The sequence below is a fragment of the Armigeres subalbatus genome, chromosome 3, assembly GCF_024139115.2.
Source record: "Armigeres subalbatus isolate Guangzhou_Male chromosome 3, GZ_Asu_2, whole genome shotgun sequence".
NCBI lineage: Eukaryota > Metazoa > Arthropoda > Insecta > Diptera > Culicidae > Armigeres > Armigeres subalbatus.
Window position 1 is genome coordinate 351,159,982 of NC_085141.1, and position 21,013 is coordinate 351,180,994.

General features: G+C 37.9%; 2 protein-coding genes across 2 annotated transcripts in view; one reads left to right on the forward strand and one right to left on the reverse strand.

The window, feature by feature from the left end:
- LOC134226061 (whirlin) overlaps window positions 1–21,013 on the reverse strand; it is a 596,096-nt gene that overhangs the window by 91,396 nt on the left and 483,687 nt on the right. The gene's annotated exons all lie outside the window — the stretch shown is intronic.
- On the forward strand, window positions 10,455–14,348 carry LOC134226050 (protein hunchback). The gene is made up of 2 exons (XM_062706566.1): window positions 10,455–10,885; window positions 11,862–14,348. The coding sequence occupies exon 2, from the start codon at window positions 11,864–11,866 to the stop codon at window positions 13,889–13,891; it is 2,028 nt and encodes a 675-aa protein (XP_062562550.1). The 5' UTR covers window positions 10,455–10,885; window positions 11,862–11,863; the 3' UTR covers window positions 13,892–14,348.

Consider the following 21,013-nt stretch of genomic DNA (forward strand, 5'->3'; position numbering starts at 1 on the left):
TAGAATTGCGTTAAAAAATTAACAGGTCTTTTGGTTGAAAATTCTCGAGCCACAAAGGTAAGCTTGTATTTTTCACACGCTGCGCGGGCAACAAAAAATGGAGTCGAAGGCCGCATCCGGCCCGTGACCCGTACGTTGGGCAGCCCTGTCCTATATAATAAAAATGAAATGGTCTGTGTTCGTATTCGCATAACTCGAAAACGGCTGGATTGATTTTCCTCATTTCCTCAGCAAATATGTTCGTTATAATTTCCGACGGGTTTATACGACATTGTTTCATGCAAAAATCACGAGTAATGTTGTGTAAAACGTGAAAAACTTGCACGAAAAACGTGAAGATTCATATGAGAACTCTGAATGGGCAGTACACAACGCGCTTTTTTGCCTACTGTGCAGGACAACATCTGTTGGGTCGTCTATCTTCTATATATATAAAACAAAGTTGGTGTTTGTACGACCGCGCATCAATCGGGAATGGGTAGACCGATTCGAACGGTTCTATATTCGTTTTGTTCATCTTTTTACAAGGAAGAATGTTATGATATAACTGGTAAACTTTTAAAACCGAAATTAAACATTATCGATGAATCGATTTATTATGCATTTTGCACGAGTTTTTTTTTTATTTTAATCATCTTATTATCTATATATTAAACAATTTCTAATAGAATTTCTCTCACATGGACATGGCACGGACATGATCGAGATGCTTTGAGCCAGGAAGTTCAAACGAATGTTCCGTTGACTCCTCAGCAAAAGACAATTTACGACACTCTGATGACGGGTATTGAAAATCAAAATGGAAGTATTTTCTTCATCAATGCGCCAGGAGGAACTGGCAAAACGTTCCTCATGTCTTTACTGTTAGCTTCAGTCCGTTCAAGAGCAAAAATTGCGCTGGCGGTTGCGTCTTCAGGAATTGCATCCACATTGCTAGAAGGAGGTCGAACGGCTCATTATGCGTCTAAGCTACCGTTAAATCTTCAAGTGACTGAAGAACCAACGTGTAACATTTCAAAAATTACTGTGATGGTCAAGGTGTTACAAAGATGTAAAATTATTATCTGGGACGAATGCACTATGGCACACAAACGAGCACTGGAAGCACTTGATCGCACAATGAAAGATCTGCATGATAATTCAAGACCTTTTGGAGGCGCAATGATTCTGCTGGCGGGTGATTTTCGTCAAACACTCCCTGTCATTCCCCGGTCAACGGCAGCCGATGAAATCAATGCTTGCCTGAAGCTTTCGTATTTGTGGCGTTATGTGACAAAATTGCGGTTGACAACGAATATGCGAGTAACGTTACAAGATGATCCTTCTGCCGAACTATTTTCGAACCAATTGTTGGCGATTGGGAATGGATCGATACCGGTTGACGCTGCCACCGGATTGATATCTTTTCCACCAAACTTTTGTCAGTTCGCATCAACGAAAGAGGAGCTTATTTCAAAAGTGTTTCCTAACATCGACCAGAATATTTCAAACCACGATTGGTTGAGTGCACGTGCAATTCTTGCAGCGAAAAATAATGAAGTGGATTCTTTGAATTTGATAATTCAAAATGCAATTGTTGGAAACTTACATTCTTACAAATCGGTTGATATTGTGACTAAATTTGGACGAAGCAACCAACAATCCAACGGAGTTCTTAAACATTTGGATTTGCCTGGATTACCACCGCACAATTTGCAGCTTAAAGTTGGATCTATCATAATGGTGCTACGAAATCTGAATCAACCAAAAATGTGCAACGGAACAAGGTTGGTCGTGAATCAACTCAAGAATAATGTCATTCAAGCAACGTTGCTCAAAGGAAAATTTAAAGGTGAAAAAGTGCTAATCCCGAGAATCCCGATAATTCCAACTGATTTGCCGTTTGAATTCAAACGTATTCAATTTCCAATTCGCTTAGCGTTCGCAATGACCATCAACAAATCGCAAGGCCAAACATTGGAAGTATGTGGATTAAACCTTGAATCCCCATGTTTCTCTCATGGGCAACTGTATGTGGCATGTTCACGCGTAGGCAGACCTTCAACGTTGTTTGTGTACGCACCGGACAATAAAACAAAAAATGTAGTGTATCAAGCGGCATTAAATTAAACTGAATTTAAGTAATAAAATAAATGTAGTTTTAATCGAAACTAAATAAATATATTGAGAAGTGTAACGTATAATTCCAAATTCGTCTTCATATGTTATCAATTGGAAATGTTTGATCAAAAATTGTGTAAAAAGTAGAATGGTTAATGTTGTTAACCATTTGATCAATAAATTTTGTGCAAGACGAAGTTTGCCGGGTCCGCTAGTTCTATATAAAATTCCTTTCACTATGTATGGTAATACGATCGAATCTATCTGTGTACCTGCTGGGTCGTTCAATCGTTGATCGTTAAATATGAACACCAGTTTACGTTACAATGTAAGCATTATTTGAAATAATGTCTGAAATGTTATAAATAATATTTATTAATTTATTAAAGAAAACTATTTATAATTTTAATGGAGGTGTTCAAATCTTGCGCAAATCTCGATGTTTATTCAAAAATAAACATCTAAGCAAACGTTTGTATCAGGGATGTCAACGTTTGCTAAGATGGAAATTCCAGTTCAGTGTCGGGAAGCAGTTATTGTCAAACTTTTTCTAGCATCCTTCACTATGGGACACTGCACCGCATGGACTGCTTTGAGTCTTTCTCGTTACAAAGAAATTAGAAAACATTAAGGCCACTAAATGTCAAAATTTATGACGAACGAAAGGGAAAGAGATTTTTCCGTGCAGTGCCGGTATCAATAATTATATCTTTGGCCGTATGGCGAGCGTGGAAAGCTGAACTGGAGAATTATTATGTACTAACTGATTCGGAAGACGTTGTCCTGCATAGTAGGTGAACGAATAAAATCCATCAAGCCGTTTTCGAGTTATATGGCTACGAACACAGACCAATTTATTTTCATAGGAAGAAGGAGATCGTTAACGAATATATGCATTATGCTAACAACAATGTATTGAAGTTTGAAATAATTACCTTACTCTCATTCTTGATCTCCCCTGTCTCTAGTGGACGGGAATAACTATTACTCAAACGAATATTGTATACAAATCCACCATTATGTGAAATAACAATTCATTCAACTTTAATTTGTTTTTTTTTTGTTAACTGAAGTTATGAATACTATTTTCCAAAAATAATTAACTTTTACAAACGAGTTAGTTTCCATAAAAAAAATATTTCGCCGTTGTTATTGATTCATTAGTAGTTTTTTGAAAAATGGAAATGCTTACAACAACTGGTTCCCTCGTAGCATAATGTGGGGTTCCGGGAGTTAACGATATGGACAATAGCTTTCATAAAAGCATTAAAAGCATAAACGCATAAAGAAAAGTCGCATAAAACGTTTAAGGCTTAGAACATAAATCTTTCCTCCTGCAGTTTCCTCCAGAAAACTACGTAATGTTCCAAAACTAGCCAATTGGCAGTCTAATGTTGCATGAAGAAGAAGAAGCAGAAAAGATGATATTCGAAAAAATTTGCACGGGGAAGTATACGTAAAAAAAAATGAGAAGCAATTTAATTAAAAACGGTTAGCAGTACGGGGTCCGAAATTTCTTTTATTGTATAATAACCACATCATTTCGATTTAAAATTTTATTTAGTGATATTGCACTTCATATACAGTATAAGATATTTCCGACCCCGCACTGCTAACCGTTTTTAATTAAATTGCTTCTAGAATTTTTTAAAAAAGTTTCAAAATTTTCTTCGTATACTTCTCCGTGCAATATTTTTCGAATATCATCTTTATACTTCTTCTTCTTCATGAAACGTTTGTTCGCCAATGAGGTGCATCATTCTTTACCGATTTATCAGACGATAACCCGTGTGAAATACCATGAAAAACGAGCTATTGTTTGAAATGTTTTGATCTACAAAATTAAATATCCCATCCTTAAAGTGCTTTTGCGGGAGGCTTGGGAGGCTCTATGCTCTTGGAGTGGCCGATCGCATTTTAAACTCCTTAGAGGTTTATTCGTCTAATATCACAAAGAACTATCTTCCGCATGACACGTCTTGGTCTCAAAACGGAAATATTCCCTCCTATAGGATCCCTCCCTCCTATAGGATCCTCATGAGTGGACGGCTAATCTTCAGTTTCTATTCATTTCACACCTGCCGCTCGCTTGCGGTATCAATCGAATCTGTATCTTCATTACTTTTATCTTCTGCCCCATCACCGAAAAAAGCCAACAAATTAATTTCGGTAAAGTCACACGATGATCTAAACTATCATAACATAAGATGTATAAGGTACCCCGGGGCAAGTGGGACCTAAAAAAACGCTAGTTCAGCCAAATTGTTAACGCATACTTAGAAAACAGGGTATTTAAGAACATTAACCACGGATACATCATCAAACGCTTCCATTGTTGAAGCGTAGAGGAGTTGGAGGTCATTTATTCAATTACAAAAATATTGGTAGGGCTTGAAATAAATTTACCTTCAGGATCCACTAACCCCTTCAAACGGGGCAAGTGGGACCTATTCTGTTTTCTACTGTCGAACGAAACTGTTTTGAGGAATGTATATATAATGTTTATAGTATTTCTGAGTATAAGTATTTTCAGATCATGGATAGAGATTGGTTGCATGTCGAACTTTATTTTTACAAGAAGAAAGGGATTATAATGTTAGCAGATATGAAAACAAGACAACAGCCGATTTACTGTTTATTTGGCTGTCTTGTTTTCCATTAGCTAACTTTTGCCAAATGTTTTAGGTGGCAAGGATAAGCAAATCTCGGGTACTTATTCAAAGGACGTATGTGATTTTATAAACAAAGATTCAAACGGCGATTCGTCCAAACTGATGGCACTCCCACGCAAACCAACACCACCAAAAGGTGGCCGAAGGCTTCCCATACCTGTATGTGGTGAGGGTTTGCCTGAGAGTGCTATCAGATTGGACAAATGGACGTTTGAATCTTTGTTTGCAAAATCACATACGTCGTTTTGAATAAGTACCCGAGAAATCTTTATTCACTTTTCGTATAAATAGATATTTCTTTGTTTAAAACACAAATTATTATATGAATCAGTACTTCAGCAGAAACGTTTTTATTCAGGCGATGCGCAGTGTTTTTAATTTGTAACAGAACAAAATTTCCAATTTATGTGTTACGCATTTTATTTATCTGAGAATGTGATGCGAAGTTTGAAAATAACAAAACACTACACAAATCCTGTTGACCTATTGTAGAATAAATAGATTATTTGCATTGTAAACGGAAGAATATCGTATCATAGTTATAGCCATTGCTCTTCTTCGTGCGGGAGATAATTTACAGAATGCAAAATACAAATTTGGTAATTAACTCTCAAGGATGTTATCGATCATTTAGTAATTTGCGTTCGATCATTTAGTAGTTTGTCAATAAATCATTCCAGAAGCTGAAATTCAAAATGTGTTGTATTGTGGACTTCTAGTGCGAAGGTTTTTCTGCAACTCTGCCTAATGATTCGTTGTTAGAATTCAACTAATAACGGAGCTATAGCGCTAGTTGCAGTAACTTAAACTAAATGATTGCAATTTTGTTATCATTTAGTCTAAGTTACTGAAACTATAGTTATAACTCCGTTACTAGCGGAACTCAAACAAAGAACCACAAGACAGAGTTACAGAAAAACCCTCGCACTAAAAGTCCACCATACAACACATTTTGAATTTTAGCTTCTGGAATGAGTTATTGACAAACTACTAAATGATCGAACGCGAATTACTAAATGATCGATAACATCCTTGAACTATACAATACTTTTTAACAACGAAATCAAACTGCAACTGATTCAGATCCGTATGATATATGAATGACGAAGTTATTTCTCACTAGACAACTATCTAAAAACTGTTTAAATAGCTTTTCGGAAATGTTGTTCAATTATGTCCCACTCGCCCCATGTTTGTTAAAACTCAAGGGTAAATGAAAATTGCAGTTTTCGATGTCACACAATTATTTAATTGCTCAAAATATTCACTTTCCACATCAATGATAAATTTAGAAACGACTATTTAGTTGGATTTTCCCGGTAGTTTAAAGTCATGATCAAGCAATAGCATTAGTATGGTGCCTTAAATGGTTTTGATTCCAAATATTTTTGTGTCGGGTGAGTTCGTTGATAGTTCTGCTTCATCTTCCTAGAACATTGTTACCATCATCGATTCATCTGCAGTCATAGTACCCACTTACCCCGTTTTTTCACTTGCCCCGGGGTACCTTATTAGACTGGCCCAGCTTAGTACGGGGAGAAATTTTTTGTCGAATTCCACCCCCCCAGGATTGTGCCTTTAAGTGAGAAAATCTGTCTCTCCAAATTTCAGCTCAATCGCTTGTTGCATAAGCTGGCGCAATTGATTTGAAGTTTGTATGGGGATTTCAGTCAAAATATATAGAAAAATGTGTCTCCGTCACTCATTCAATCTGGAAATTGGTTATGATTGCTTAATTGAGCTCAGAATTGCAAAAACGGCAGTTGGTATGCTACAGAACAATTTCACTGAACATTGTATGATCATCATCAAGCTTTCGGCTGATTTATTAGGAGTTGAATTGTGTATTAATGGATTTATTGATCGAATCGTATCAGCCGAAAACTATATAAAAGTTCATTTAATCATCATACAATGTTCTGTGAAATTGTTCTGTAGCATACCAACTGCAGTTTTTGAAATTCTGAGCTCAATTAAGCAATCAGAACCAATTTCCAGATCGAATGAATGACGGAGACAATTTTCCTACATATTTTGACTGAAATTCCCATACAAACTTCAAATCAATTGCGCCAGCTTATGCAACAAGCGATTGAGCTGAAATTTTGATAGATTGATTTTCTCACCCAAAGACACAATCCCGTGGAATTTGACAACTTTTTGTTTCCTGAGCCAGTCTAATGTATATTCATGCAGTTGGTGGGCATAGAAAAGCTTTCAATTAATAATTGAGGAAATCTCGCTTAACTTTTCAAAAGGACCTAAGTAACATTTTTATCATGATTTAATTTGAATAGCGCAATCAACAGAACAACATGAAAGCTATCGATTGCAGTATTCAAATTAATTCATAAAAAAATGTTACTTAGGTCCTTTTGAAAAGTTAAGCGAGAAATGATAATAGAATACTAAGTTGAAAAGCAGGCCTAGTTCCAATTGGAATGTAGGAACATCACATGGAATTTCAATAAACTCGATAAAATTCTTTTTTTCCTCCTGAGTTTTAATTTTTGTCGAAATCTTCAAAACCTATAGGAAACTTTTACGGAATTATTCGAAATCTATGATGCATTCTTTTCTTTGGGCCCACTTTGCGGCGTGAACAATATTGCATCATCGTCGCACTGATGCAAAACGTCTGATGACAACGTCTAAACTGCCGCGATTCGCATAAGAGTCCCATGTCGATTTTTGACGATTTTGATTTTCTTTCAGAAATAAGCTTTAAATCAGGCCTGCCCAACCTTTTCAAGCCACGGGCCAATTTTCAGAATGACTACTTGCTGGCGGGCCAGAAAATATTCGATACATATTTTTATACATTTTCAATTATATCAAAGGAAAATACTTTTTTTTATTTCAGAATGGTATTTAGTTTTACAGAATGGCTGAAATTTTAAAAAGAAAAACTAAACATGATATTATGGCACTTGAACAATCTTTTGGAATGGAATGGAATGAATGGAATTGTCGGCTTTTTCAATACGCATATTGATTCAACCATCGAATGTTGCAAACAGATAATGAAAATCAACAATTACAACTTCATTCTTGATAGTAATTGTTCACATAGATATCTACTTCTGAAGAGATATTTTTACAAGAGATGTGTCTTTCTGAAATTTGGATTTGAGCTCGTTGTTGCATTGGAGGTCAATTATCTCCATTTGAAACATCATATCTGTCGAAAGGCTTCGATTTTACAAGCATATTGATTTGCATGAAATGTTTTCTACCGGATTAGAGAAATGTATCAGTTTTCGACAATCAATTCTGCCAAATTGTTTCAATCTTGTTTCAATAGTTTGCGTGTAGGATAATAAAAGTTCGACGTGTTGATCCCTGGCTTGCAGCTTTATGTTCAAGTCATTGAGATGTTTGGTGACATGTACTATAAAAGCCAGACCATTCACCCATTCATGATCATTGGCATTGGCTTGGGCATTGGTTTTGCTTTATCTTGTAAAAATAGTGTGATTTCCTTTCGCTCTCAAGCAAGGTACTGCTTTCATTTCCGTCAACATAATTTGAAATTAGTGGTGTTTGAGTTTCCTCGCGTTGGTAAAGTTGATCTTCTTAATAAAGAGCCATGCTACATCACGAATATTGATCGTTTTTGCACATAGATTTTTGGTGAAAATGCAATGTGCTGAGAAATATCACAAATTAACTTTTGTGGCTGATTAACAATTGATTAATTGCTTTAATTTTCAATTGTTGCAACGCCCGTGTTCTTTCCCGTCATTGCTGGAGCTGTTAGGACTTATGTTTAAAGAAAAGTTCAAGCTCCTTCTTAACAGCTTTCTCCAGGTCTATACCGGTAGTCGTTTCGTTCATTGCGATCAAAGCTGCTAATTCCTCTGTGATTTGAAGATGATCATAAATGCCTCTTATGAAGACAGCTACATGTGTCTTGTTATTTTACATTAAGTATTTTCCTCGATTGTGAGCAGGTAGAATCAGAAGCACGTGGCTTTTTCACGTAACGTAGTTTTCAAATCTTCTGTGAGCTTATCGTGGCTTACGAGAAACTAATGCTACTGAAGGAGGCTTTTTCTTTAAAGCACACGATATCATCAACAGCCGATATGTATTCCCTAATAAGTTCTCCGTCCTGTAAAGGTTTCACCCACATTGCCAAAATTTCATTAAAAACAGAACTGGCCCGTGCTTGCCCAGATTTAATTTTTTGATTAGTAATAACCTTCAGTAGCTACTTTTTGAGCCAGATAAAAAAGCTATCGGGCCGGTTATGAAGGGTTTTTTCTTACACGCTGCGGGCCACAAAAAATCGAGTCAAGGGCCGCATCCGGCCCGCGGGCCGTACGTTGGGCAGCCCTGCTTTAAATGAACTCATCTTTATGAAAAACTGATAAAATAATAGGCTTTGTTCTAGAAATTTGAAAATCAAAACCCATTTGTGTTGTCCCATCTTGCTATTTATTCGCTAAACAGTCACAATCTACATTTTGATACACTTTCGCACAAAACATCAATGTAATTATGGTCCATTTAATAGTTCCATAGCAATGTATACAGATGAAGAATATTATGCCAAATTTTCAGAAAGATTGCTGGTTTTATCGATTTATTAGAATTTTTTGAATTTTTCCATGTAAAACGAGTTTGAAAAATTCAACCGCATATTTCTCAAGTTGAAGAAATCTGACATGGGACGCTTATGCGAATAGGGGCAGTAAAACTCTTCTATGATTTATGATAGATATGTCTCAAATAATTCGCATAAATCCTCTGATGATGGTTACTCAAGCAACGGAGAAACATTGACTTAATGTGTCTCTTGTGTCCTGTTATTATTATTGGTATGGTATTCATGATATGCATCTTTTTAATTCTCTGAAAAAAGAATAAAAAGAAATCCGAAATTCTAAATATTAATTCATTCTGCACGTTTGTTTAAAAATTTGTAAATATAACCCGATTTTGCTCAAATTTGAGAATAAATGTTCTGAAATGCTTGACATGTCGAACTAAGCCCGAACAAAGAATAGAAAAAACATATTTTTAGTGAAATGTTAATATACCTCAATCTCAGAAAAACATCCCCACATGTCCATCTATATGACAGCCACATAATGCTTATACCCCACCAGATTTCCTCGATGGCCATGTGCTGACAATTATCACATTTTTTCGATTTCCACTTTTTCCACCCTTCAATCCCAAAATACTACGCTGTTTTGTGAGTTACCCCCCTCTCCATCCTATTCCGTTTGTGTATCGTCTGAAGTTCAATGTTACCGCCACTCACTCCGTACTGACCCTCGCGGCACCTCTCGCCGTCCCTATGTATTGGTAGCCCTTTTGAGTTCCACTCCTTCATTCATCCCTCGTTAGACGAAACCAAAAACAGAAGAAAACAATCATCATCACTTTCGATTTCATTGTCCCGTGTGTCCCAGTTCGGTTCGCTTCCATCCCAAATATGTACCCACTCACGAGGGGTGTAACTCACGACCAAATCTATCAGACGAAAACATTGAGGCACTCACCCACACCAGTTCGACTTTACGCGTGAGGATTGTAACTGCCGCTGCAATTGCCTTTTTTGCCTGTTTCTTCCGCCGAGGCAGTTCTAATATTTCCCTCGCACCCGCCCTCACCCGCCGAGTTGCCCCTCTGCGTCGTCAGGCAGAAGTCTTGGTCGATGAGGGTCATCCCGAAAAATAGAAATTCAATGCACTCGTCACCGCCGTCGGGGTCACACACTATCGGAAAAAATCTCAGATCAGTTTTTAAAGTGATTGCTGCGAGCGAGGTGGTTCGAATCAAGACGTAGCATCGAAGTCGAACGGTTGAAGGGTTTGAATTGCGTGAAGTTTTGTATCGACGTATTGCGGAAGTAAAAGTTGCTTAAGTTTTTGGATGGGATAGTGATAAATATAGTTAAGTAGTGAACAATTTGAAGAAGACAACCAAAGCAAAAGGATTAAGTGAAATTTTCCAAGATATAAAGTGATTGGTGCCCAAATTGAAAGAGTTGCAGCTAAAAGTAAATAAAAAGTGAATCGAGACCATTTGATAAACAGAATGAACAGTTACTGAAGTGATCAACCAGAGCAGATTCCAAGTTGCTTCGAGTTTCCACTTAGGTAAGGATCGAGGTCAACTCTTTTGTCCACAAAAATGCAAATGATTCTCGGAATCTTTTTTACGACCGGTCTGTTTGACTTCTGGCAAAAATGTCTACCTTGACCAAAAAAGCAAACACGAGGCGTTGCCGACCGCCAGGAGGTAGAAAAAGTCACTTTCCCTCCTAGGGCACATTCGACCAGGACGAAGACGACACACCGCCCAAACCAAAACTGGAGCAATTTCTGTTGTTTTTGGTTTTGGAAAAACGGTTACCCCGTTGCTCCAGGGCAATGAGAAAGAGAGGGATTTTTACGAGCTGCCTAGTGACTGTTTTATTGCTCCCTAGACCCGACCGATGAATATTCAAATGAGGTCGTAAACGAAGAGACTTGGTATTTTTTGGCCGTGGGATGGATGCAAGATTGTTTTCGTTTGATGATTTGTCCCTTTTGCTGGAGAATGGATCGAGTGACTTTCGGTTATTTGGAGAGGTCGACTGTAAAGCAATAAATTTGATGAACCCTCGTTTGAAGCGATTGTTGTTACGGGTTATAATCCTTTAAAATACACAGTTATTAGATGTTGTTTGAAGGAAATTAGATGATCGCTTGACATAATATTTTTGTATGTTGTCGAGAATGAGATCCATTTACTGGGAGACAGTTTTTCTGAAACGCTTGAAGCAAATAGTCTAAGATGCGTCCCCTTTTATCGATTTTTCGACCCTTGTAAGTGGCAAAAAAAGCAATCCCAATGAAAGGGAAAACTCGCATCAAATCCTTGCAGCCTCATCCCACGGTCCATGGTAAATAAAAAGCTCTCGCGATGAAAATAAAAATAATCGTCCTTTCTGTTATGTGTGTGCGAATATCCGTAGCGATATATAGGAAGGCGATTTTTGTGTGGGGGAGTCACCCTCGCCGAACGCAAAAAAAAACAGCATCAGCAACATGGCGCGTTTTATTAATGGCTTTACTCTCTTCTCCCTTACAGAAATGCAGAACTTCAATTCAATCATGGCCAGCTCGTTGGCTCAACAACAGCAGCAGTCGCATCAGCAGTCCAGTGGAAGTAGTTGGTACGATATGACCATCAAGTCGGAGCCCGTGGAGTCCTCAAATAATTACGGACATCAGTATCCGAATCATCACCATCATCGCCTCCATCATCAGCAAGAAACGCCCATGATGCACTCCAGCCCAACGTCACCTCAAAGCGTAGATAGCATGGACTCGATGAGCGGTAGAAGCCAATACTATGATCCAAAGCCGTCCAATGGAATGATCCACGGGTACAACCCTCTTGGATTCAATCCTTTAACTCCACCTGGATATGCAGGATTGTTTGTTCCACAACAACAGCAACTAGTTCGGCAGACGACTCCCAATCGGAACTATGTTAAGCAAGAATCGGACTTTGTGTCATCTACGCTCACTCCAACGCACACACCACCAATGGACGTAACTCCACCTAAGTCCCCCAAAGAATCTGCAGAAACACCCGAAAAGGAGGATGAGCATGGCTCCGACTGTGGAGAATCGTACGATGGCAGCGAAGATGAAGACGGAATTAGAAAACCAAAAATCAACTCCCACGGAAAAGTGAAGAAATTCAAGTGCAAACAGTGTGACTTCGTGGCAGTTACCAAGCTCAGCTTTTGGGAACACACCCGAGGTCACATAAAGCCGGAAAAAATGCTAACGTGCCCTAAGTGTCCTTTCGTTACCGAGTACAAGCACCATCTCGAATACCATCTCCGGAACCATCAGCGATCGAAACCATTCCAATGCCCCAAGTGTAGCTACAGCTGTGTCAACAAATCTATGCTGAACTCGCACATGAAATCCCACTCGAATGTGTTTCAGTACCGCTGCGCTGATTGCAACTACGCAACCAAGTACTGCCACTCGCTCAAGCTACATCTTCGAAAGTACACACACAAACCGGGTTTGGTTCTAAACCTGGACGGCACACCCAACCCATTGCCTATCATCGATGTCTACGGAACTCGCCGCGGTCCGAAAACCAAAGCACAGAAAGCTCAAGACTTGAAATCAGAATCTCGTCGATCTCCACTCCCCGCTCAAACACCTTTATCTCCGCAATCCCACCAATCGATTCCCAATCAATCAACCTTTACTCCTCCCAGCTCCCAATCAACGAATCTCTCTCGAACGCTACTACCCCATCAGCTTCTACCAAATCCTTTAGCAAATATGTTCAAGAACGCGGCTTCCAACAACCTTTCTCTCTTCCCGTACCTAAACCTCAACTTCCAGATGTTCGCCGATCAGCAAGCTGCCATGGCCCAACTTTCACCCAACTTCCATCAGCAACTGTCCTCGCACCTTACCGACAAACTTACCAGCGAAGATTCTTCCGAGTCACCTTCCAAAGCCTCATCCATTTCCCCAACATCCCCCGCCCGTAACCCTACCTCCGCTCTGAGTGAGGAACTCTTCAAACAAATCAAAGCAGCAGCAGCCGACAGCTCGAACCTCAAAACCTCGGAAACCGAATCCGAACCGGCAGCTTCGTTCCACGATGAACTCCGCACTCCCCAAACGCCCTCCACCAGCACCATCCCGAACCCAACAACTAGTCATCCGACGGCCTCCAACAGCACTGGCAAGAGCCGTCGAAAGGGGCGCGCCTTCAAGCTGGAACGTCTGTCCGAATTCACCAAAGCCCTGGAATCAGCCCCCTCCCCGATGGACCAGTCGGACGATGAACATTCCAACGCGTCGGTCTCGAACATCGCCGCCACCGCCAGCGCTCCCCAAGCGCCATCACCGACGATGGTCGACAGCTCCGTACAGACAACGGCCACAGAAACCGCGGCAGCTCCGACGCCGCGCAGCTTCGAGTGCAAATACTGCGACATCAGCTTCCGGGACGATGTCCTGTACACGATCCACATGGGCTACCACGGGTACGACGAGGTGTTCAAGTGCAACATGTGCGGCGAACGGAGCGACGATCGGATCGGGTTCTTCCTGCATCTGGCGCGGAAGGCGCACTGATATTTGGACGTTTAGTCACGTTTGAGGGCACTAGTCGTTGTTGAACTGAGCCGTTAGTAAGGATCAAAACGTATGAAGACTGAAGTTAGTCCTAGCTGGTAAGTGAGGGAAGTAAATCATAAGAAAAATGTTCAAATCTAACGATTACCGAAGACTACCAAATAAGTTCAAAGCGTTTTCATTATAAATGTAATAAATTGTTGTAAAAAGTTATAGGAGATCTGTAAATCATTCTTGAAAACCGAGCATAAAATCAAAGAGTAGTATAAGGACAAATCAAATTGCATAATTAGGGAAGAAAGCTATTGAGCAGTTGTTTATAATTATATTAGGTGGGACATTGGTCCTGATAAGAGTTGTTGTGTAATTCCAAAGTTGCTAGGTTAAGACTCGCCATGTACCTATTTGCCATATTTATCAACGAAATCGATCAATAAATTATTTAAAACTTAAACAACCGCTAATCACATTTATTGAGAACTTCGAATTGAATCAATTATTTTTTGTTCGATTGTCAAGTTTTTGTCAATTTGACTAGTTCTTATTTTTACTGTTACTGTTCAATATCCACATTGATATTTCAACGACGCGCCCAAAAATCTGGTTTTCCTTAAGAATCCGCCAACTTCCTTCTTTCCGTCTCAAGCTGAACTACCAAATTCCAAAAACTTGACAGAGCGTGACCCTCGCCCAAAAATCACCGTTGTTGACCCCAAGCACAAGCCCGGTGAACCATTGATTCTTATTCAAAAATGTGTCACAGGCAGATAATTTACACATTTTCTTATTTCGCTTCCCTTTCGACGATGCCTTCACCCTTATGGAATAAGACGACGAAAAATTCCCAAGGAAACGGTGCATCATTGCAACAGGAACGAAGGAGCGACTGCTGGCACGTGCGAAACAATTTAAACCAAGACCCCTTGGGTTTGACGAAAATGTTCTTGAGATATTGCTTTTTTTTGGAAACATTCTTCAGGGGGAACAAGGATGATAATTACGTGTACTGATTTGAATATGATTAGGGAAATGAAACTGTGCTTTTATATGGTGAGATTTTTTTTCTTATGGGTGCTAACCATCAGATTTTGGGAGGGGTCTTTTGATTTTTGAATCGATATGTTAATGGTCCAATGAAAGTGAAAATTGAATGAAGATTGTTGGCACGTGAATGCTGTCATACACATATTTTTTGTTTGATTCTCGTATGTTAGAAGAAACTGAAGCCGGAGTCATTTAATATCTGGATGCAAGGAATCAGCTCAATATCGGGATTGATTTGATGAAATAGGGGAAAATACGGCTTTGCCAGGTTTTGTTCTATTATTGTCAGGGGGGTTTTTGTTGACCAAATTTTATGAAATTTGGCTACAATATTCTTTGATATGCAAAGATTGTTTGGGCCAATTTAAGCATAATTAGTTATAGAAAACTCCCCTGACAATAATAGAATAAAACCTGCCGAATCCGTCATTTCCCCTACTTGAGTAGTCAAGATAAAGTTTTTTTATTGCACTTTCAAGGAGTCTTTTTATAGTAGTTTGTGCAACTAGTTGCAAAAAGATGATTTTTTCAGCACGAGTTGTACGTTTATCCAAAGAGGCCTGCCGAGTTGGATAAATACTACGAGTGCTGAAAACATCGAGTTTTGCAACGAGTTGTACACGCTATTTTTTGCAATGACGGAAAATGGGCGTTATTATTATAAATCTATACCAAAATTGCACAATTGAATTTACTCCACATGATAATTCATGCCAATAAGTTTTGTTGTGGAAATTCCATGTTATCGTGCCAAATTGCATAGCTTGGCAAGATGATTGTACGACAATTCCCCGAAAACCAATTCCCCGAATGCAATTTCCCCGAATGTAACAATTCCCCGAATGCAATTTCCCCGAATGTAACAATTCCCCGAATGTAACATTTCCCCGAATGTAACAAATCCCCGAAAATAAAGTAGTTTTTGCAAACACATAATTGTCATCGACTATTGACGCCCGAACAGAGCAGCGTTCAAAGATTTGTTCCAGAGTGTCTCTTTGGAGATGCCGAACATGACCAAATCTTTCGATAGTATTGTATGCCTTTGATCTTCCTTACTGTTAAATTATATATCTTATTGTTAAATTATAAAGATATTATAATAAAGTGTTTTCCTATTCATTTTTTTTTCTAAAATAGTCGAACATAGGCTGAATTTATTTGGTGGAGCAGAATCGCGAACAGAAATTCCGTTTGAAAGCATCATGGAAAAATTTGTGAAATCAAACTCCTGTCCTATGTAAGGTTTATCTCTTCTTAAGAAGTTACTGTAATCGTGGATATGAATCCTTAAAAAAATAATGCGTATGCCCGGGATAAGGCAATCCCAAGTAACAATTCTGTGACCGTTGGGTTTTATATTAATTTTAATAAGGTTTTATTGCGGGAATAATTAAAGCCTATTGTTTTATAGTGGCCATAAACAATGCTAACGAACAATGGTTTTATATCACTCTTGAGATATCCATAAAACTCTTATAAACCATGTTTTAAAACTAAACTTTTTGTTAGCTTTGAAGTTTTAATAATAGTTTTATTATTGCTTTCAAATGCGTCATAAAACCAGTTTGGGTCACTTCTTTAAAACTACTCAACGTGACTCGATCTATTCACCATGTTGAATTTGGAAAGCAGTGTTGCTGTATAACTTATAAATGAATCATGCAATAAGACGCATAATGAGGTTAGCATATTTTTACCGACATAATGTGAGTGACATGTGTTTCTGATAAAGTAGAGATGCTTCTCATTTCCGAAATAAAAAAATGACTTGAAAGCGACAGGTAAAAAATCTCCTGGTTATAAGAATTTCCGGTGTTATCCAATAATACCAATAAAGGTTGGCAAGAACAATTCGATTTCTGTTAAAAGTAATTATGTTCTATGAGCAGAGTTATTTGAAAATTATTGAACTGTAACTCTTATGTTAGTTTTAATTTTGATTTAGAATATGAGACACATGCATATAAAATGCTGTTAAATATTTGCACTTAATTGGATTGCGGCTTCTCATGAAAAGCCGATGCGACAAAGAATCATTTTTCCGGTTTCTAGAAAAGTGAAGAAGGAAATATTTTTTGCACATATTTGATTCCTACAAGTTACACCGAAAATACGAATGGGTAATATTCAATACATTCGTAGGTTCACTAGCTTCAGGAAATTACTAGCATTCGTAGATTTCTTATACGGATCCGCCAAGAGCTTTAATTTCCACAGATTTGGCATCGTTGCCCGTAGGATGAAAAAGTGCTTCCCGCCTCAGCCACTAGGTTGCATGTTATCGAACCGAAGGCCATCTGTTGTCGGGAAGCGTAACCATGACAAAGTTTTATAACAAGTTTAAAACGGTCATGAAGTAACCAAGGAGAATTATTGAGGTTATCACAAAAGCCATTGAGCTATTTATCGCCAGATTTTTTGTTTTCATAAAAAGGAATGTCGTCGTGTTGAAATAATGATCAACGTCATAGTCGTGATTGAAAAAATACATCAATTACGATCAAATACACTATTTATTGGTGGAATTAAATTATTTCTGAGGTTTTTTGATAAAAGCACGGTTACTTTATAACAAACTATTTGAAATTGAATTATTTTGAGCAGTTTGGAAAATTATTAAATTTCCTATTTTCATGTGATTATTCGATAATTTCAAGGCGCGTTGATTTTAAGCTTCTACAAACTCAATATTCACGATAAATTTGGTTGCGCATGTCATTTTGTTGTATGAAACACTTAAATAATATTTCATTTTCAACATCAACCATTACAAGTAAAATCAGAAGGACTATTTTCAACATATCAGCTTTACATTGTTATCTAGTGAAAATAAAAACAAAGACAATGGAATGACAATAAACATAATCCATAATATGAAATTGAAACAGTTTTATTGTTACTCTTATGATGGTCACGACAACCTCTTATAGAGTATCAACAAATTCAATACAATGTTTTATTGCAGTTTTATCACTACTCTTAATACGGTTTTAATAACATCTTCTAGATTGGTCCATTAGGCCGGAAGGCTATCTTAATGATGTTATGAAGATGTTTTGGTGGAGTTGCTAGTTTTATTAGCAACTGGTCATGAAAACCTCTTATAGAGCATGATAAATCTTAAAATGTTACTTGGGAATGGTAAATATGATCCCTTCTTTAAAAGTAGTACATCTACTCGGAATAACGCAATGGATTAATTTGATCTCTACTTTGCAAGTAGGTGTTTTTCCAGAATAATGAAGAAGTGAATGTTATTCCTTCTTTAAAAATCTGTGTCTACCTGGTATATGGAAACGGTAGATGTGATCAATTCATTAAAGTTAGGCGTTAGCTCGAAATAAGCCAAAGTAGAATGAAATTACCTTTTCAGAAGTAGGAATTTGCCTGCAATAAGGTTGTGATAAATGTAGTCTCTTCCTTTGATGTAGACGAGTTTGGCTGGATTATATCTATAATATATGAGATCGCATCTAGCAATAAATATCAATTATATAAACCGAAAAAAAATGACGTGTTCATTCAAAGAAGGCAATATCTCCTCCATTGTCCTTATACTGCGTAGACGCGATCATTTAAGGAAGGCATTATCTCATTCCTTCGCTTTACTCCAGGCAAACGTGTACAATTGAAGAAGGGTCTATCTACCCTCTTTGTCTTATATCGGGCAAACGTGTTCATTTTAAGAAGGCATTATAACTCGTCTTCCCCTAATATCGGGCGAAGCGAATATAAAAAAAACATTATCCTTTCCTTCGCCTTATACCGGAAGACACATTAATTTTCTTCCTTTATCTCTACCCTTCTTCCTTATTTTTCCATTCTCCCTTCTTACATCTCACTTCGTATTTCGCTCTTTCTCGCTCCTCACATAACACTTCTTGCATCATACTTCTCACTTCTCACTTCTTACTCCATACTTTTCACTTCTACTATGTATTTACTTACTGTACTTACTTCTCATTTCTTACTTTTCACTTTTCACTTCTCACTTTTCACTTCTCACTTCCCACTACTCACTTCTCACTACTCACTTCTCACTTCTCACTCCTCGCTTCTCACTTCTCACTTCTCACTTCTCACATTTCACTTCTCATATCTCACTTCTCACATCTCACTTTTCACTTCTCACTTCTCATTTATCACTTCTCATTACTCACTTCTCATTACGCTCTTCTCACTTCTCACGTCTCACTTTTCACTACTCATTACTCATTTCTCACTTCTTACTTCTCACTCGGCCTAATGACGGTTCGGCATAATTGTCTTCGGCACAATGTCCCAGCATCTTTTTTTTACAATTTTTAAGCGAGTTGTCCCGCGACCCTCACTTTTGTTGCAACTCAAAATTATGTCAAAAGCCAATTATGTGACTTTATGTTAAACGACGCAGATTCCTCTTTCAGTTTTAGTTTTATCTGCACTGTGGAAACAATTCGGGGAAATGTTACATTCGGGGAAATGTTACATTCGGGGAAATGTTACGTTCGGGGAATTGTTATTCGGGGAAATTTCATTCGGGAAAATTGCATTCGGGGAATTGGTTTTCGGGGAATTGTCGTACAATCGACAAGATATGAAGATGGATGGACTTGCCTTTGGAAAATTTTGAATCTACACCCGATTCTATTTTTACACGGATTTTTTTACACGGCCGTGCAAAAAAAAATCCCATACTAAATTTTTGCAAAGTTGCTCCATTTTGCATGATTCGTCGAGAAATCATGAAACTTTTTTTACACGGATTTTCAAATTTTGAACTGAAAACTTTTTTTTACACGGAACGCATCCCCCGTGTAAAAAAAGAATCGGGTGTATGTCCATTAAACTATTTTATTTATTACGAGACGCAGAGCATGCACTGTTTGAACACTCACCTAAGCTATTTCCGCAAAGTGTAGTCATGTTACCACTGTCCTAATGTTTGTTTTCCATTATAGCACCCAAATGAGTGTTATAATGATTTTTTTTTTGCAATTCCTGATCATAATATCTGGTTTACAGTTCGCCGTTGAGTCATAAAACGGCCTACTTTTCCATACCAACGAAATGGGTGCTTTAATGAACATTATGCAACTCAAATGGGTTGCATAATATTCATTATAGCACTCATTTGGGTGCTATAATGAAAAACCAACATCAGAACATAACTACATTTTGCTGAATTAGCTTCGGTATGTGTTAAAAAATAGTGTATTCTCTGCGTCGCGTAATAAATGAAATAGTTTGATGGACATGACATCAAAAATTTCCAAAAGCAAGTACATCTATCGCTTCACGGTTTATCGAACTATGCAATGTGGCACGGCAACATGGAATCTCTGCAGCAACATAATTTATTGACAAGAATGATCATGTGGAGTAAATTCTGGAAGGAATTAGACAAGTACAAGTATAATTTTGGTACAGATTTGTCATATTAAAGTCCATTTTTCGTCATTGCAAAAAAAGCGTGTGCAACTCGTTGCAAAACTCGTTTTTTAGCACTCGTAGTATTTATCCAACTCGGCAAGCCTCGTTTGATAAACGTACGACTCGTGCTGAAAAAATCATCTTTTTGCAACTTGTTGCACAAACTACTATTATGCAACCCATTTGAGTTGCATAATGGTCATTATAGTACCCAAAACGTTGGTATGAAAACGCAGGCCGTTTTATCATTTAAAGACAAACTGTAAACCAGGTATTATGATCAGAAAGTATTTTCAAACTCCTCGCTTGATTTTGTGTACACTGTCATGTTATTCGACCATTACTTTATAGCCCATTTTTTTCAGTCTTTTACAGTTTTTGCACAAGAATTACCCAATATTTCTCGATTTGGCGAATTTTAGGTTTTCGATTAAGGACAGGACTCTCTGAATCCAAAACTAAATGCACCTGCGTTTTCAAGAGCACAATATTCAAAACGGACGCCACGCATAACATTAATTTTTATTATTCCAGTGACGCAGCAAAGCTGGAATAATAAAAATGACAGTTGTACGTGGCTCCCCTTTTCAATGGGGTGCCCTTGAAAACGCGAGTGTATTTTGTTTAGGATTCGAAGAGCCTTGACCTATCAACCTATCAGTT

Bases quoted from the DNA above. Each gene is read 5' to 3' on its own strand.
- LOC134226050 (XM_062706566.1), top strand. From the start codon at position 11,864: ATGCAGAACTTCAATTCAATCATGGCCAGCTCGTTGGCTCAACAACAG.